General features: G+C 36.7%; 1 protein-coding gene across 1 annotated transcript in view; it reads left to right on the top strand.

The window, feature by feature from the left end:
• Polr1E (RNA polymerase I subunit E) overlaps positions 1–17,185 on the top strand; it is a 19,861-nt gene extending 2,676 nt beyond the window's left edge. The window contains exons 2-5 of the mRNA XM_083137775.1: positions 4,340–4,979; positions 8,094–8,318; positions 13,121–13,243; positions 16,990–17,185. Of these exons, the coding sequence (XP_082993901.1) occupies positions 4,340–4,979; positions 8,094–8,318; positions 13,121–13,243; positions 16,990–17,125 (1,124 nt within the window). The 3' untranslated portion in view covers positions 17,126–17,185. The remainder of the gene's footprint in view (positions 1–4,339; positions 4,980–8,093; positions 8,319–13,120; positions 13,244–16,989) is intronic.

Genomic DNA, 17,185 nt, shown 5'->3' with positions numbered 1-17,185 from the left:
GTAAATATATAGATTTATCACAGTTATAAATTTTAACTTAATGAACAGTGGCTTACAATGAACTAATTTGTGTGAGTTGGTAATTATTCTCACAGCTTTTTTCTGCAGTATTAAAATTTCTTGTACATAACTGCAGTTCCCCCAAAGTAAAATTCCATATGAAATAATGCTTTGAAAGAAAGCGAAGTAAGCTGATCTTACGTAATCTTCAGCTACATGACTGTTTAGATTCCTTAACAAATATATAACCCTGGAGAGCTTGGCAGTTATGTATTTAATATGTGGTTCCCATGATAATTTATTATCAACGACAATACCTAGAAATTTCACATTGTCTGAACTATTATCGATCGGGATGCCTCTAAGACTGAAAAACATATGCTGGGTTTTACTTTCATTCAGCAAAAAACCATTAGCTCTGAACCATAAAGAAGATTGATACAGGTTATTATCAGTTATGCCTTTAAGAGTGTTAAAGTCAGAGTTGGCATTAAAGAAGGTAGTATCATCTGCATATAGTATTGTGTGAGCAGTGACGCAAAATGGTAAATCATTCATCATGAGAGCAAACAATAAAGGCCCAAGAACCGAACCTTGAGGTACACCGCATTTGACCTCAGCTACATTTGACCTCTCCATACAATTTGTTTACGGTTCTGAAGGTATGAATGAAATAGTTTAAGATCTGTACCACCAATGCCATAGTATTTAATCTTTTTAAAAAGTGAAGTGTGTTCTACACAATCAAAAGCCTTGCTCAGGTCACAGAAAGAGGCCTGAGCAAAGTCCTTAGTTTCAAAAGCCTTAAGTACATTTTTGACTAGAGAGTCCATGGCATCAATTGTTGACTTGCCCTTCCTGAAACCAAACTGTGATTTGCAAATTAAGTTATTATGGTCCAAGTAATTGCATAATTGGGAATGCATAATTGATTCTATAACTTTTGAAAACACTGGAGTCAGTGAGATGGGACGGTAGCTGGCTAAACAATTTTTCTCACCTTTTTTATAAATTGGTACAACCCTTGATAATTTCAATACATTTGGAAATGTTCCTTCCCTAAGACATATATTTATACAAAAGGTCAGTGGAAGAATTATAGAATCTATGATTTTTTTCACAAGATTACTGGATAAATCATAGATATCTACACTATCTGATGGTTTCAGCTTTTTCACAACATCTATAATTATCTCTGGAGTTATTTCAGAAAAAACAAATTTTATTTCAGAATGTCTTACGCTATACTGTTCAAGTAAGTCGGATGCTGTTGCAGAGGGTCGTACAATGTTGTTACGAATTTCCTCAACAGCATTAATACAAAACTTATTAAAGTCATTAGGGGAGATTTCTATAACATCCCTTTAGCTGTATTTGGCAATCGAATTAATTAATTTCCAGGCAGTCTTGCATTTATTCCTGGATGCCTCAATATTAGTTAGATTATACAATTTCTTTGATTCATTTATAGCCCATTTGTATTCCTTTCTTGCCCTCAGGTAGATTGATTTAGTCAGATCTGTCTTATCCCTCTTAAATAAATCTAAGTATAATAAAACCCTACTTTTCATACCGGCTAACTTAGGAGTGTATCAACCAGCATTCTTTTTTTGTATTTTCTTCTTATTAACTTTGAGACTAACTTTACACTTTTTCTGGGGAATACTCCTATCATAAATATCTAAAAATACCCTTAGAAACTTTTCAAATGTTACATCAACCAATGTGTGTTGTGTATCCAAGGACTGAGGTTTACTTAACAGATCTAGCCAGTTTATATTACAGAGCAAATTCCTGAAGTTTAATATTTTATCATCCGTTATTGGTCTTGAGATCACTATTTTAGATTCCTTACAGTTACAATCACAGGGTTTTAAGTTATGTATTTTTAGCCAAGGAGAATCATGATCTGAGTATGCAAATACAGTTACATCACATGTTATACGAGATGTTTTTATGTTTGTGAATATATTGTCCAGGCATGCCGAACCCCTAGTGGGTTTATTATTCATATAGTTAAAGTCAAACTGCCTAAGCAGATTTTTAAATCCAGTCACACTTTGTTTATCTTCTGTTACATCAAAATGAGAGTTTAGATCACCACCAATTACGATACTAAAGTGTTTCCATTGAGACTTACTGAAAAAATCAAACATTTCCTCAAGTTTTTCAAGAAAAACAGTAGGATCCCCATTTGGTGATCTATAAAGCACAACTATTACAATTTTGAGGTCTCTAATAAATAAACCTGTGGCTTCAAAGTTTAATTCACTACAGAGGAATTCAAGATCTAACTTATGACTAGCATGTACAAATGCATTTTTTACATATATAGACACTCCACCATGTTGAATTTGTTCCCTACTATAACTGTTAACCAGGTAGAAGTCATCTAGTATTTTGAAGGAAATTTCACTTTTATGGCACCAATGTTCACTTAAACAAACAGCATCAAAACTATTTTCATTAGCAAAATCATTAATAATTTCATGTTTTTTGCCGAATCCCTGTATATTGAGATAACCTATCTTTAAATCCAATGGAGTGTGGGAGTTAGAACAACCTGCTCTAACTTCCCCATGAGAATTCTCAAAACTAAAATCAACACCTGATCGTTCAGAGTATGAAGAAGTGGCACATTCAGGTTTACTGATAATATTGTTAGGCACACTTAAGTTAGATTGGTTTGTAGATATAGTTATAGGCACTATTACAGGTTTCCCTGCTCCATATGATCAGTTACAGCAATATTCATATGTTGTCTAACAATTAGCTTATCCTGAATAACCCTGTGTATAATTTTACACAATTCCAATTTTCCATTTGCATTCAAATGTTGGCCATGCCTGGTATGCATTTCTCTAGCAAGTATGGAACTATCAATAACAGTTACATTTTCAAAATTTTTACATACATTACTGTACATGCTATTAGCTTTCTCTACTTCTTTATTGACAATAGACCAACGTCTGAGATCATGTCGGTGTGGAACATTTACTACAATAACATTTGTGTGAGTCAGCCTCCCTAAGGTCTTTCGCAGTGTAGTTACAGCATCACATGTTTGATCTTTGCTTACGTCATTTGCACCACCAATTAATACAGCAAAGTCATCAGATGATAATTCTAAATATTCTTTGTTCCCTACCACCTGTTCAAAAGTTGCACCTGGTTTCACAACACTTTCAATTTTTAGGTTTTCAGCAAGTTTTGAAGAAGTTCTTAGCATTGAAGATAAACCACGCCCATGACTATCAGAGTATATCTCGATCCTACCCATTCTTTTATTGTTATTTCTTTGTAGCTTAGGTTGCACTTCACCTATTTCAACTTTCCCAGTGAGCCCTAGTTCACCAACCTGATCTCCACATGTATCCTCCTCTCTGCACAAGACTGCATATCTATTCTCACTAACAACACCATCATCCATTACATTATTCCTCTTCTGGCTCATAGAGTGTATTCTCTTCCCATGTGAAACAAGTTGCCACACATTTTCATCAAGTTCAGCCCTCGATACCACTTCACCACAAGAGAATCCCTTGCCGAACTGCAGGTCACACGCCTCCAGGTCTTTCTTTAATTGTGCATTCTCACCCTGCAATGTTTCAATATCTTGCCTTAACACAGATATTATCTCCAGAAGAGTGCCTTCTTCCCCCTTACCACCACCACTCTGTGCACTCGCCACACGTGTAACGGCCATATTGGACTGTAGACCTACACACATCGGACACATCCATTCAGTTCCCTCACTTGGCAACTCGTTGTCACTTATTCCTACGCATCTAAAATGATTCCACAAATCACACAAATCGCATAAGATACCATTTCGAACAGTTCTTCTACATTTCACACACTTAATATCGGCGATCACACGATTCTTTGAAGGAGCTACACAGGATCCGACCGACTCAACTGGCGCCATATTGGTATTCTTACATCTTATTCAATTTTATTTTAGTTTAAAACATTGTTCGTAGATGTGGTACTCTTGAAAGTGGGATTTTTTTGTTTTCTGGCAACGTGACTTCAACAAGTTCTTCAGTTACCAGCCAGATTAACTCGGCATTAGCATCCAATGTTTTGAGTGAAATATTGAATGTGCTAACACTGAGTTAGCCTGGTTAACTAGGTGAAATAAGTCTACATGTCTAGATATTTCTCTCTCTCACTGTTGTCTGGGCTGATTTAAGTTGTAATTTACATGTTTGATTTCTTGCCAAAAATGTGTTTACTATTTTTGTAATTTTTATCTTCTGTGCTTATATAGTAGTTCAGGAATAGCTGATTCTCATCTGACAACAATATGTCCATCAATTCTTTTTTTGTTTTTCAGTCAAATTTCTACATGCTGATATTAACCCGAAAAACATATCTGATCTAAAATGTAAAGTGTATGTGAAAAGAAACTCAGCAGAAGAGTCTAACAGAAAAAGGATAGTTGAAGTTTCAAGTGAAAGAAGGACTTACATAGGCCAGAACTTTGGATCGGCTGTTGTGTACAATAATGACTTATCCAGCACATTTTTGGCCATAAAGAACAAGAGAACTAGCAAGATAAGACTAGTAGAAACAAGCCAGTTTTTGCTTACCCCTTCCTTCCCAGAACAAGAGCTGACTTCTTCGAGACCAGATAAAAAAAATGCAGTTCAGGCGCTAGTCAACGCATTTGGATCAAAAAGAAGTAGAACGCAGCATGACAGAATTCAGAAAATGCACGTGAAGGTTGAAACTTTAGAGGACCAGTTGAATGAGGCTGTGGAATCCACGGTGATAGAGAAGGATGACCTAGTAATTAAAATGCAAGATGATGAACGAGGACATCCAAAACCCAATGAAAATGCAAGGGCTGTTGAGGACGTGTATCCGTTAGATCTTTTTTTGACGGAGGCTGATTTGGAAGAGCTGACAGAGGAAGCTGAGAGATGCTTAGATTTGTCTCAAGATGAACTTGAAGTTGAACAAGAAAAGTACAAGTAAGTAAAGTGGTTATTCAAGAAAACTAGCTCTGTATTACAGTGCATGATTGTTCGGTAATTTCTCTGATTGTTTATGATATTTTTCAAATTCTAGCAAGAAGACTTAATTATTGTAAAATTTTGGTAATCATTGTCACACGAAATTTGAACCTTCCTTAAAAGTAATGAGCACTGTTTGGATTTTGAAAAAAAACAATGTTTGGCAAGCATGCACACTTCCCATGGTCAATGTATTTTCCGTTGACAAGCGGCTGTATCTTAGACTAGAGGGAATTAATGTAGAAGTCAATCGGAACCTTAGTAGAATGCATTTAGAACTAAAACTGGCCTGCCTAACCTAACTATGAAAGCATATTGAACAAAATCTTAAGTAATCACTAAAACTCCACAAAGTATGTGTTAACAGAAGTAAATCGAAATCGAACCATGTTAAAATTGCATTCGTAGTATGATGTAATTGCAATAAAACAAAAGGAACTTGGGCCAATTGTTCCAAATGCTGTGGTTTTTTCCTCAATAAAAATTGGGATGCAACCATTATATGAAGCTTTTGAAAATGAATTTGTTCCGACATTATTCCTACTTAAAAATCAATTATTACTAAACTGTCTGTGCTGCAAGATACACAGAATACTCATGAATATATGTTGAAATTGAACATAGTCCAAATCCATGCACATTATTTCTTTGATGGTTTAGCATACATTTTTCCTGTCTGAGAAAAGTTAACACATTAGTTGTTATTGATTTGTGCATTATAATCGAAAATTTATTGCAGTGTTGGTACAAACAGTTCCTATGCCTTTTGTTAACTGATGTGCTGGTGAGCAATTAGGCAATGAAGGGTTGTAGACCAATTTTCCGACTTAAAAAAAACAAAAAAAAAAAAAACAGTGCAATGATTATACAGTGAAATATGGTAATCCATATATTACATTTTTCTAACTAACTTTATCTTTGTCTTTATTAGTTTATATTTCCACAAGTAGATGTATGTAAATGGTCAGAGTATTGTGATAATAATATCATATCCATTCATGACATGCTTGTAATTCACAGGGGCAAAGTTTACAGTGATGCATTTAACACAGAAATCACTCTGGATTATTACAGTTATGTTTGTAAAAAAGTTTAAGCGTAAAGTAGAATAGTTTCTCTTGTATGTACGCATTGCTTCATTGTAGAATTATTTCTCTCTTATTTTACGGTTATTACAAGCATAAGAACACAGTTTTTCATTGTGACATTTCAGGAGAACACACGCTCCCTTCATCAGACATTTATTTTTAGTTTGACTGTTTAATAAAGTAGAATATTTTCCCAATTTTTTCCTGACATAATCTGAGTAAACCTGAAAAAATCAACTTCAGAATGAAAATTAAATTGTTGTTTTAAGTCCACATTATGCACAGAAAGGCTAATCAGGACTGGACCTAACAGTTTAAAGTGGGATCCGAACCACAGTGTGACTCCACTGGTATCGAACCCAGGACCCCTTGATTACAAGGCGACGATGCTACCGCTGCACCATCAGGGAGGCCTATTCAGAATGAGAAGTCAGGGAAGCATGTAAAACTCGAAAATTAAGATAATTACATTTGTGTGTGGGGAGGGTTGGCGATGCTTGCCAGGATTGAAAACTGAAAACTCATTCCAGTTTTGGCATTCCCATGAATTTCTTTTTGGAATATTTGGTGTACAAATGTTCTTTTAATTTTTGTTTGTCATTTATTTTCAACAATATTGAGTAAACTTGTTTAATTTCATTAATGTGCAGAGTTGAAATCACAGCCATTATTAATTAACACGTTAAGTCATTACGGAGTGGTCCAAAAAATTAATTAAATGAACCTAGTTTTGCAAAATGAGTGTGAACCCTGATAACATGATGAGATAAAGCAAATTCAAAATACAGCATTCAAAAATTATTTTAATATATTGAAATGGCGCTGAACATTTTTACCACTGTTCATTGCATATCCTGTCTCTCACCCCCTCTGAACAACTATGATAACTACAACAGCCAGAGGCATCAGCAGGATGTGTAATGAGAGGACTTGTACTGTTAAGAAAAATCTTGCAGCCTGAGTAGAAATTTGAAAATCAAAGTATATCAGCTAGTCGTAAAGCCAGTGGTGACATATGGAGCAGACATGGACTTTGGTGCAAGCAGATGAAGAACTTTTGCGAAGATGTGAAAGAAGGATACTGAGGAAAATATACGGGCCAGTAAATGAGAATGGACAATGGCGAATAAGGAGAAACGATGAAATTAGAGCACTCTACAAAAAACCAGATATAGTTTCCAATATAAGAAGCATGAGACTGAGGTGGCTAGGACATGTGGAAAGAATGCCTGAAGACAGAGCGGTTAAAAAGGTCTATAAAGGGACACCAGGAGGGAGAAGATTAAGAGGAAAGCCAAGGAAAAGATGGTTGGAGGACGTTGAGGAGGACCTTAGCAGGATGGGAGTAAGACGGTGGAGACGTCAAGCAGAAGACAGAAGAGAATGGGCTATCATTGTGAGAGAGGCCAAGGCCCTTTAGGGGCTGTAGCAGCCAAGGAGTAAGTAAGTAAGTGTACTGTTAAGAAACGTCTGTCATCGAACACTGCTTTGAGTAATACCTGTACCAACAGGCTTATTTTGATTAGAGATGACATATAGATAAATGGTAGATGGACAATGTTAGTCTATCATCTCTGCATCTTCAGCAACAAACAAGATACAACAATACATTCAGGATATATTTATTTTATCTAATAACTAGAGCAATCAAAAGCAATTACTGAGGACTAATGGTGGAGAAATGCTTTCGTAACTGGGCAATTGTGCCAGTACAAATAATGCTAGGTTAGTAAAAATTATAAATAGAATTATTTATTATTAATTAATTCAAAACTTATGTATCTCTGCAAAATGTAATAACAATAACAAATACAAGCACACAAAAATACTGACCAATGTTTTAAAAATTGGACATAATACAAACCAAGATAAAAAACTGACGTAACTGATCATTTTCCACACCTAGATTATTGATAAATGCAAAAACATATGATACTAAATAATAATAATATCAATTATTTATAAAAACCTTCTTTCATTCCAGATATACAGATTTTTTTGTGTCCAACCTCTTAGTATTTAAGGAGCAGTCAAAATCTCCAAAGATGCTTCTACGTACAAAATTGCTGGTCTACATGGAGCTGTTATTCAACATGGTACAAGCAACGTACAAAGATTTCAATTTGAAATCATTTGTGGTGTGTCCATTTTCTCAGCACATTAATGAGAAGATTCTGTCTACGTTCACGGAAACATCTCCGAAAGGAAGGTAAGATATTGTTATTGCCATAACAATATAGGGTTTGCACTATCGTTGCTAAGTACAGTTTGATCAAAAGGAGACTCAACCTTATGGGGAAACGATTTATTGTACAATATTTACAATAAGTGCTGGAAGTGGTTGCCATGGTGAGATTCACACAAGTGAATATGGTGAATCATGTTTTTAAAGCCTCTTCCTAATGTTTACTGCGAAATTGCATCAACACAGTTTTGGATATTTGCTAACATTTCTGGAATAGTGTGGGGATGTGTTACGGAGGAGCATCCTTGAGGTAACTCCACAAGAAAAAGTCTGGTAATGATAAATCTGGAGACCGAGCTCTCCACAACCTCTGAGAGTGTCCATGAAAACGTGTAGCAAATATGCCATTACGTTGTGGTTGATAGGGGCTGTACCACTATCCTGTTGAAACCAGGTATGCTGTAACCTGTCTGCCTGTATATTGTCAACTAACTCTCGCACCATCTGTATGTATCAGCCCCTGTGTCATAAAAGAATGTTACGAAGATGCAACTGCGTGATATTGAACACCAGATGCCAGGTTTCTGTGAGTGGAGGCAAACAAACAAAAAACACAAGACAATACAAAACAAACACAGCTAATCACTTGTTTACAGGCACAATTGTGCCTAATCAGCTGTTTATGCAATTTACAGCCTCAATTAATGCAATTTTCACTGTTATCCACTTAAGAAGCAAAACATAGTAATAATAATAATCAACTATATTTCCCCATAAGGTTGCACCTCTCTTTTGATTACCCTGTATTTTATATCCAAAGTACAACTTTTTTATGCACAAAAAAAAAGATTTGATGTTGCCTGACGTCTCCTTGCCTCCCTGAATGACCACATTTCGTCGTGTGAGAACCAGAGGGATGTAATTCCAATTTATCAAATTTACAGGAGATGAAATAATGTATTCTTAGGTATATGTCTGACTCTTAAAAAGAGCCAGAAAATTGGAGGTATTTGACTCCTCCTCAGAGGAATTTATTTAAACAACTGGAAACTGCATTTTTGGAGTTATGTTCCTCTGGTTCTCATGTGACTGTTTATTCTCGAGTGCAGTGTAGTGTTGGGCAGATGAATTTGCATGTTTTGTGTTTAACGCCGTACCTGCCAGGCCAGATTTTGCATTTGCTTGTGGGAAGCCGGACCTATTTTGATGGTGTGTATAACGAGCAGCTAGCGACAGATATAGCAGCTCTGAGATAATGCTTAGCAACACCAAACCTGACCAGCCTAATCTATTTTGATTTTTTTCTGCAAATAGATGGCTACATGAGTAGGTTAGGCAGGTCAGGTTTGGTGCTGTCTGCATGTATATGTATGTCTCCAAGTTGCTATTGTTGTCACTAGCAGCCTCATTCACAATATTTCCAGAAGTCCAAGGGAAAAACATGCACACATTTGTTATCAGTCTGATACATATGATCTGCGGCAGGAGAACACCCTGTGTATCGATTTGATACACATGCCAGTTCAAGCATTAAGATTTTTTTTTATTATTATTATTAGTTTACATTTGACACGACATATTGTATCATATGTGTAAGCTCAATCACTTTTATTTTTTATTTATTTTGAGACTACCTTTTGGGGGGAAAAGCTTTTTTTGGAATGTAACTAAAAACAAAGGAAGGAACAGACGTATCGAGAAATAGAGCAGTTTCAAATTCCTAAGCTTGCACCAACTGAGATGATGCTACCAGGTAGAACAAATGGAATTGAAGAGATTGTTAGAAATTCTTCCTACATTATTACTTGAGTTTGAGTGGCCAGTGTCATATGCTGAAGAAATGGCGAAAACACAATTAAATTGGTTATAGTTATGAATAGTTTTCACAAGATGAGTGTTGTTACTTAACAATTATTTTTTAATAAATTTTTGAAAAATGACATTTTTGTTATCTATCTTGAATATAAATTGCACCCTGAGACAAGCCCAATGCTGTTAAATAATATGTCAATAATTACTTCTTTTTTCTTAAGTCTTGTAGAAAATATTAAGTGTTGAAATTTAATGTAGTTGTGCGACTCCATTGCATTGTTTTTTGATTGGTGCTTTAAAATTTGTAAACATTTATGCTGTAGGTGCTAATTATAAATCATTCAGCTGAATTTTCTGTTGAATAATATCTCAAATATTGTTGTGCAGTAAGCATATGAACTACTGGAATGTATTATATTAATATGTTTTGTCTTGTTGTTTGGTTTAGTTCAATGACATCAAATTGAACTCACTTGATGAGGCTTTCACATGAGTTATATGTCAGCTTTTTTGAACTCCATTTTTCCACCCAGTTTTGAGTAAAAAGAAGTTCAGTCAATACATGTCTAAATCTATATTTTATATATATAAAAATGGATGTATGTGTGTGGGTGTGTATATATGTTCGATCTGGTATAACTCAAGAACGCCTGGACCAATTTCAACCAAACTTGGTATACGTGTCACTTACGAGGGGCGATCAGGTTGCTCTGTCCCTAACAGAAAGAGCGGCAATAGGGTTTCATTTTTTTTTTTTATTTTTCAACATACTCCCCTGCAACTCCAATGCACTTCTCCCATCCGTGCTCCAACGTGTGGATACCTTGCAAAAAAAATCTTACGACTGGTCCTCCAACCATGAGTCCACAGCCCTTATCACCTCAAAATCATCAGAAAAGTTTTGCCCATGAATGTCAATTTTCAAATGTTTGAACAAATGGAGATCACTGGGGGCCAAATCTGGGAAATAGGGTGGGTGGGGCAGCAATTCGAACAATGCATCTGCGATAGCGGCCCTCGCAATGCGTGAGGTGTGGACAGGTGCATTGTCCTGGTGAAGGAGCACACCACGGGTCAACATCCCACGCCTCTTTTTCTTGAAGGAATCACGTAATTTCTTGATTAGGTCACTGTAGCATGTGCCAGTGACGGTTTGGCCTCTTTGTAGATAGTCCACAAGAAGGACACCCTTGCAGTCCCAGAAAATTTAGGCCATCACCTTCTTGGCTGACGTTTGCATCTTGAACTTCTTCGTTGGTGGAGAATGTGGGGTGTTTCCACTCCATGCTTCGCGATTTTGTTTCTGGTTTGAAGTGATGGACCCATGTTTCATCCATAGTTACAAATCGGGCAAGGAAATAGTCTATATCAGCACGAAACTTGTCAAGAAGTTCTTGACTGATGAGCACTCGGGTGCGCTTCTGATCTGGGGTGAGGTTTCGAGGGACACATCTTGCAGGAATTTTTTTCATTTGCAATTCCTGGGTAATTATATTTTGCACAATGCCACATGACAGGCCACACATCTCAGCAACATGACGGATAGTGACTCGACGATCCTTCAGCACGATATCGGAGACTTTGTTAATGTTTTCGGTCATCATGCCAGTTTTTGGTGCTCCACCTGGATGTTCATCTTCACACGACTCTCTCCCACAATGAAACTCACGACACCATCTCTTCACCATACTGTATGAAGGAGCACTGTCCCCTAATGTATCCACCAAGTCCTCATGAATTTTGGATACCGTCCACTTCTTCTTCACAAAATATTTGACCACCGCTCTCACCTCAGTTTTCTCCATTCTGGCACATTGACACAACTTCACTCAGTTAAACCCCTGTAAAAAGAAAACTGTACATTACTTAGACTTGCAATTCAGATTTAAAGCATATAAAGGATCACTAAACAATAACAAAATAAAAAATCAATCGTAACGTCATTCCTTCTATGTTAGGGTCGGAGCAACCTGATCGCCCCTCGTTCAAACTGGAAAGAATACTTTGGGGGTTAAGACACCTGACACCCATAGGGGTCACATGTAAAAATAATCGAAAACCACCGATATTAAATTCCGCACAGACATCCGTGACTATGCAATCTGCACAACGATAGTGTTTCTCGGGTTGTCTAACATTCAGGCTGTGTTGTGAAAAGAACAGATAGTAGTGTGGAATCCAGTTTTCGAGTTTTCGTGACACTTCCAATGTGGTTCAACTTGAAGTTCATCACCTAGCGCCATTGGGGAGGGGGGGGGGGAAATGAAATGCCGCAAATTACCTAGATAAGTGTCGAATCCATAGTTTTCGGACTCGTTAAGCTAATTGGTGACATTCACGATCACATTTAAAATTAGTTACATTTTACACTATAGTTAGAATTCATTGTTTTCCTGTCTAATACAAGATTGGGATAAATAAATACCCGGGCAACGCCGGATAATCAGCTAGTATGGTATAATTACAAACAATTGTTTGGTAAATATGGTAGATAAATGCATTTACAGTCATTTTTAAGTCATCCAAAATGAACTTTACAATGTGTAATGTTAATACAGGGCTACTATAATTGATTCATTTGATTTCAAAGCATTGCACGTACAGATATGAATGATACATGAAAATAACCGTAAACTCACCAAGTTTGCATCGTGACTCACCAGTTGGCAGCATGAGTGCACTGCCTGTACAAAATGGCGACAAACCGAGAAAATAGTTTTTGTGTGTTGGAATATGAGTGATGTTAATCTGTTATTGGAGTGCTTGTACTACTGCTTGTATGTGTGTCATGTGGCCAGAGGGACACGCACCATTTGTAGAATGTGAGGAAAACTTGGTGAGTTTACAGTTATTTTTATGTATCATTCATATATACTTTGGAAAATACAGTGTTTTGAAATCGAATGAATCATTTATAGTAGCCCTGTATATTGAATCTTTCCACCAAAAAATGAAATTTTCATGACCCTGATTACATTATACTTATATCTAACATTTTATTTTGAAACTTCCAGAAATCGTTCACCAAAGTTAAGAGATACAACATGCTATTACATCTTTCTTCTTGCCCTGTTGATGAATGACTTTACTATTCCTGTGGATGTGTTGGCACCACCAATGAAACTTTCTACTCAAAAGTAAGTACAATATTTTTTTTAAAATCCTAAGACCAAGGATCATGATATAGTATGCAAGACGAATGAGCATAGTTTGTACTGACCTGACCCAGTCTTGTCACAGTAGAGTGGTTTACGCCTCTCTCTAAGCTTCACCCATGATGGTGACACTTAGGCTTGCTACAACATGTCGTGAATGGAACTGGTGGATCAGTGCACCCAAATGCAAAACTCTCCATTTGCTCCAAAAAACCAGTAATATTTATTGTACTAGTCACCAGCTTAAACCTGCTAATCTCACATTCCTGATTTACAGAAGGCGAGACCTAGCAATAATGAGGGGACTCTCTACTAACACAGTCTTTCCGTTGGCTGCTTGATTGAGCCAGTTTGCTAGAAATAAGCGGGTGTTATATATGTATGTATGGTGGTGCATATTAAATCTACCAATATCACTTGGCAACCCTGTCAGAATGCAGGTGCGCATACACAAACGTTTCTCATGCTTAGGCAAATGGAAGTCTGGCAATCGGTCTGCTATGGAACGTTGACCGGTTCAGACATGAATCGTGTTTGTGGAAGTGTTCATCTGAATGGGTTCCATTCATTACATGCAGTGAGCACTGCACTGGAAAGCATTAAAATGCAAGAGAATATGTCTTCTCTGACCTGGAGACTTCTGTTTCTTCACGGACCATCTTCACAATACCTGCTGCGTCTCCTGAATGGAACCAGAACGGATGAAAGCATCCACTGCCACGATTTGTGCCTGAACAGGTGAATATTCTATGGCAGACTTAATGCCAAACTTGCAGCTACCTAAGCATGGGAGACTTCTGCACATGCACACCTGCATTCCGACAAGGTTGCCAACTCATATTGGTAGATTCAATATGTGCCACCCTGTATGCATTCATGTATGTGTGTGCAGTAGAGTTCTGTAATGAGAGTTTTTCACTCGAACGGCAAATAGTTCACATGGGCAACGCTAGATGGCACGCAGAATAGTCCTTCCGCTCGAGCGAAATACACTCGAACCGTATTAGTACAAGTATTTCCGTCATAGTAGTAGTGGGCCCTCAAATATGGATCAGGAAGTAAAAGACGAAGTGAAATTGAAAAATAGTGAACATAATCATCATCTTCATGTTAAAATGCAGTTTTGTGTATCTTGCTGAGATATGTGAAAATGAAATAGATGATTATGGGCTGAAACTGCTTAGGCTGACATTTTATGTTTCTACTATTATTGTCACATTGAAATAATTTTCGATTAAATGTCATAACTGCATTTCATTATTTCGCAGAATATGATTATCCTTTTTGGTAAGTGAACAATGATGTACACATACTTCTTGCACTGTGATATGATATTTGTAATTGCTTAGGCAGGTCTGTCAGCATGTGCATCCATTTTATGTTTCGGTCTGTAGATATTGCATACTTTCATATGTGCTGTATTTGAGTCTTACAGAAGATAATAAATTATTATTTAGAATTGTAATTGTATAGAGTGGTTTTCTTCTGTGTATGGTTTTATGTTAACAGTGCTGCTTATTAGGCTCTGAAATACAGGATGTTGTCAATCATTCCACTACGAGTGTGATACGATCAAGCGTGGGATATTCGAACAATTTTGAGCGAGCAAAAGTCGTCCAATGCAGTACTCTAGTGTGTACGCATGCATGTGAAGCTACTCCTGCACATTGCAACGTGCTATGAAGGCATATGGGGTTATGTGGAGGTAGGGCTCTACACATTCAAAATCTCGACCATTTGTGGAGAAAGGGGATGTGCAAGCCACTCGCAAAACTGTCCAAATTGTCAAAACTGCACTAAAACATTTGGGGAAAAATCACAATGCTTTTTTATACTAAAAATAACTAAGCCACTCGCAAAACTGTCCAAATTGTCAAAACTGCACTAAAACATTTGGGGAAAAATCACAATGCTTTTTTATACTAAAAATAACAAAAATCCTAATATTTAAAATTTAATTCTTTGTTAATGATAACGTCCAAATTTCTCAATATAGGCAATTAATTTTTGCATGAACAGCAACAAATGGGAATATATATACACAGTATTTGGTTTTCAAAATGGGAAAATGTTTTAAAAAAATCTCTGTTCTAACATGAGTTGTAATAATACAGAGGAAGAAAATGATCTATTTTTTATTAATACATTTTCAACTTTCAGAAAAATAAAGAAAGAAATATTTTTTTGGAAGTTATCACGCCTTCCTTGCAAAACCTGGGCATCTCCCTTTGAATACCATTTGGTTAAGACATTCTTTGCTTGTTTTATTTGCAAACAATTGCTAAATATTGTCATATTGAAAGTTTAACCTTTTGGTGCCCAAGCGTCTCGAACGAGATACCAAAAAGTAACCCTCGGGGTACCAAGCGTCTCGATCGAGACGCTGTGTCAAGGTCGTAGTTTTTACGTTATAACTTTTCTATTTTTGGCTAGAATATCGATTTTATTTTTTATATATTGTTCCTAACACATGTATTTAACAGAAATTGTTTTTTGCATTTTTTTTGTCTTCATGAAAATGGAGGGGGAAAGGTGGGAAAAGGTACTTCTCTTTTGCGGCTCTTTTCAACGTCAAATTTTTGCAGACAAAGGAAGACCGAGACCGGCTTTGTTGTTCTGTTGTTACATTGGTCATACGGCAATGATGCAAATATTTTTCTGTTTCTTACATGCGAGCGATAATTTCTATGTGCATTTTGAACTTTTCATATCCTTTTTTTCGGGGGGGTGGGGGGGGGGGGCGGGGGGAGAGAAACCCCTTTTTTTAAAAAAAAATTCAGGGGATTTCCCCCCTTTCACCCTCCATATGTGCACCAAATGTGAATAAATTATATATCGTCTGAATCTGTGATTCATTCTGCGTACAACGGTATATCGTTCATATCTCCAGGGCAAATAGTCTCTGAGCTAAAGTTATTTCAAGGTACCGCTGCATTTTGAAGCTTGAATCAGTGGCGTGCCTTTTGGGGGTATAACTCTAGTTACATTGGTCATATGATAATAATGCAAATATTTTTGTGTTCCTTACATGTTAGCGATCATTTCCATATGCATGTCGACATTGTCATGTACTTTTTGCTTGAGGGGAGGATGGGGGAACACAATTTTTTTCCCCGAAATTTTGGAATTTTGAGAGTTAGCCCCCTCCTCCTCGCCACATATACGCCGAATTTGCAAAAATTTCATATAGTCTGAATCTCTGGTTCATTCTGCGTACAACGGTATATCACTCATCTCTCTAGGGCAATTAGCTTCCGATCTACACTTATTTAATTGAAACTCTGCATTTTGCTCAAAATCGGCTCGGTTCCCAGAGGCTTACTTGTGAAAAAGGTCTTGGGCGTCAAAAGGTTAAGGAACATTTTTATATTGGCCGAACCATGGCCTGTACTAGATTATTTGCATTATTTTACATCTTTTCTGCCCGTTGTGGCTAATCGTGATGATGGAAATGAGTGATGATATGAAAGGACACTAACCACTCTGCCATGGAGGCTGGCAACTTGTACTATAGTTTCACTGTGTGTGTGTGTTATTTAATCTGATCATTCGCCCTTGTAGTGATTACTCTAGAGATAAGAAAATAATTTAAAAGAATCGAAAGAACTTGAACTGTGTAAACTAACTTAATGTTATTTGGAATAAATTTCTAAATATTGCTCAGTAGTTTATTACATAATGAACATTATCACTTTTTATCATGGTTTCAAGTTGCATTATTTTTTCAGGTGTACTACCATGTGCCGAAGTCTCGGGGCATATGTTAGGGTTGGAACAGATGGAAGACCAGTAGCCACATTGAAACTTCCACTGAGTAAGCAGACAACCCCTAAAGGAATAAGGTCAAATTGGAGAAAAAACTGAAAATTCCAGTAGAGCAACGTTGATTCTATGTATCCAAGAACAAACCGTAATAAAAGTGTC

Source organism: Lepisma saccharinum, chromosome 16, assembly GCF_977018435.1.
Source record: "Lepisma saccharinum chromosome 16, izLepSacc3.1, whole genome shotgun sequence".
Lineage (NCBI taxonomy): Eukaryota > Metazoa > Arthropoda > Insecta > Zygentoma > Lepismatidae > Lepisma > Lepisma saccharinum.
The sequence above is the reverse complement of the archived record's forward strand: the minus strand, read 5'-3'. Positions and strand labels throughout refer to the sequence as shown.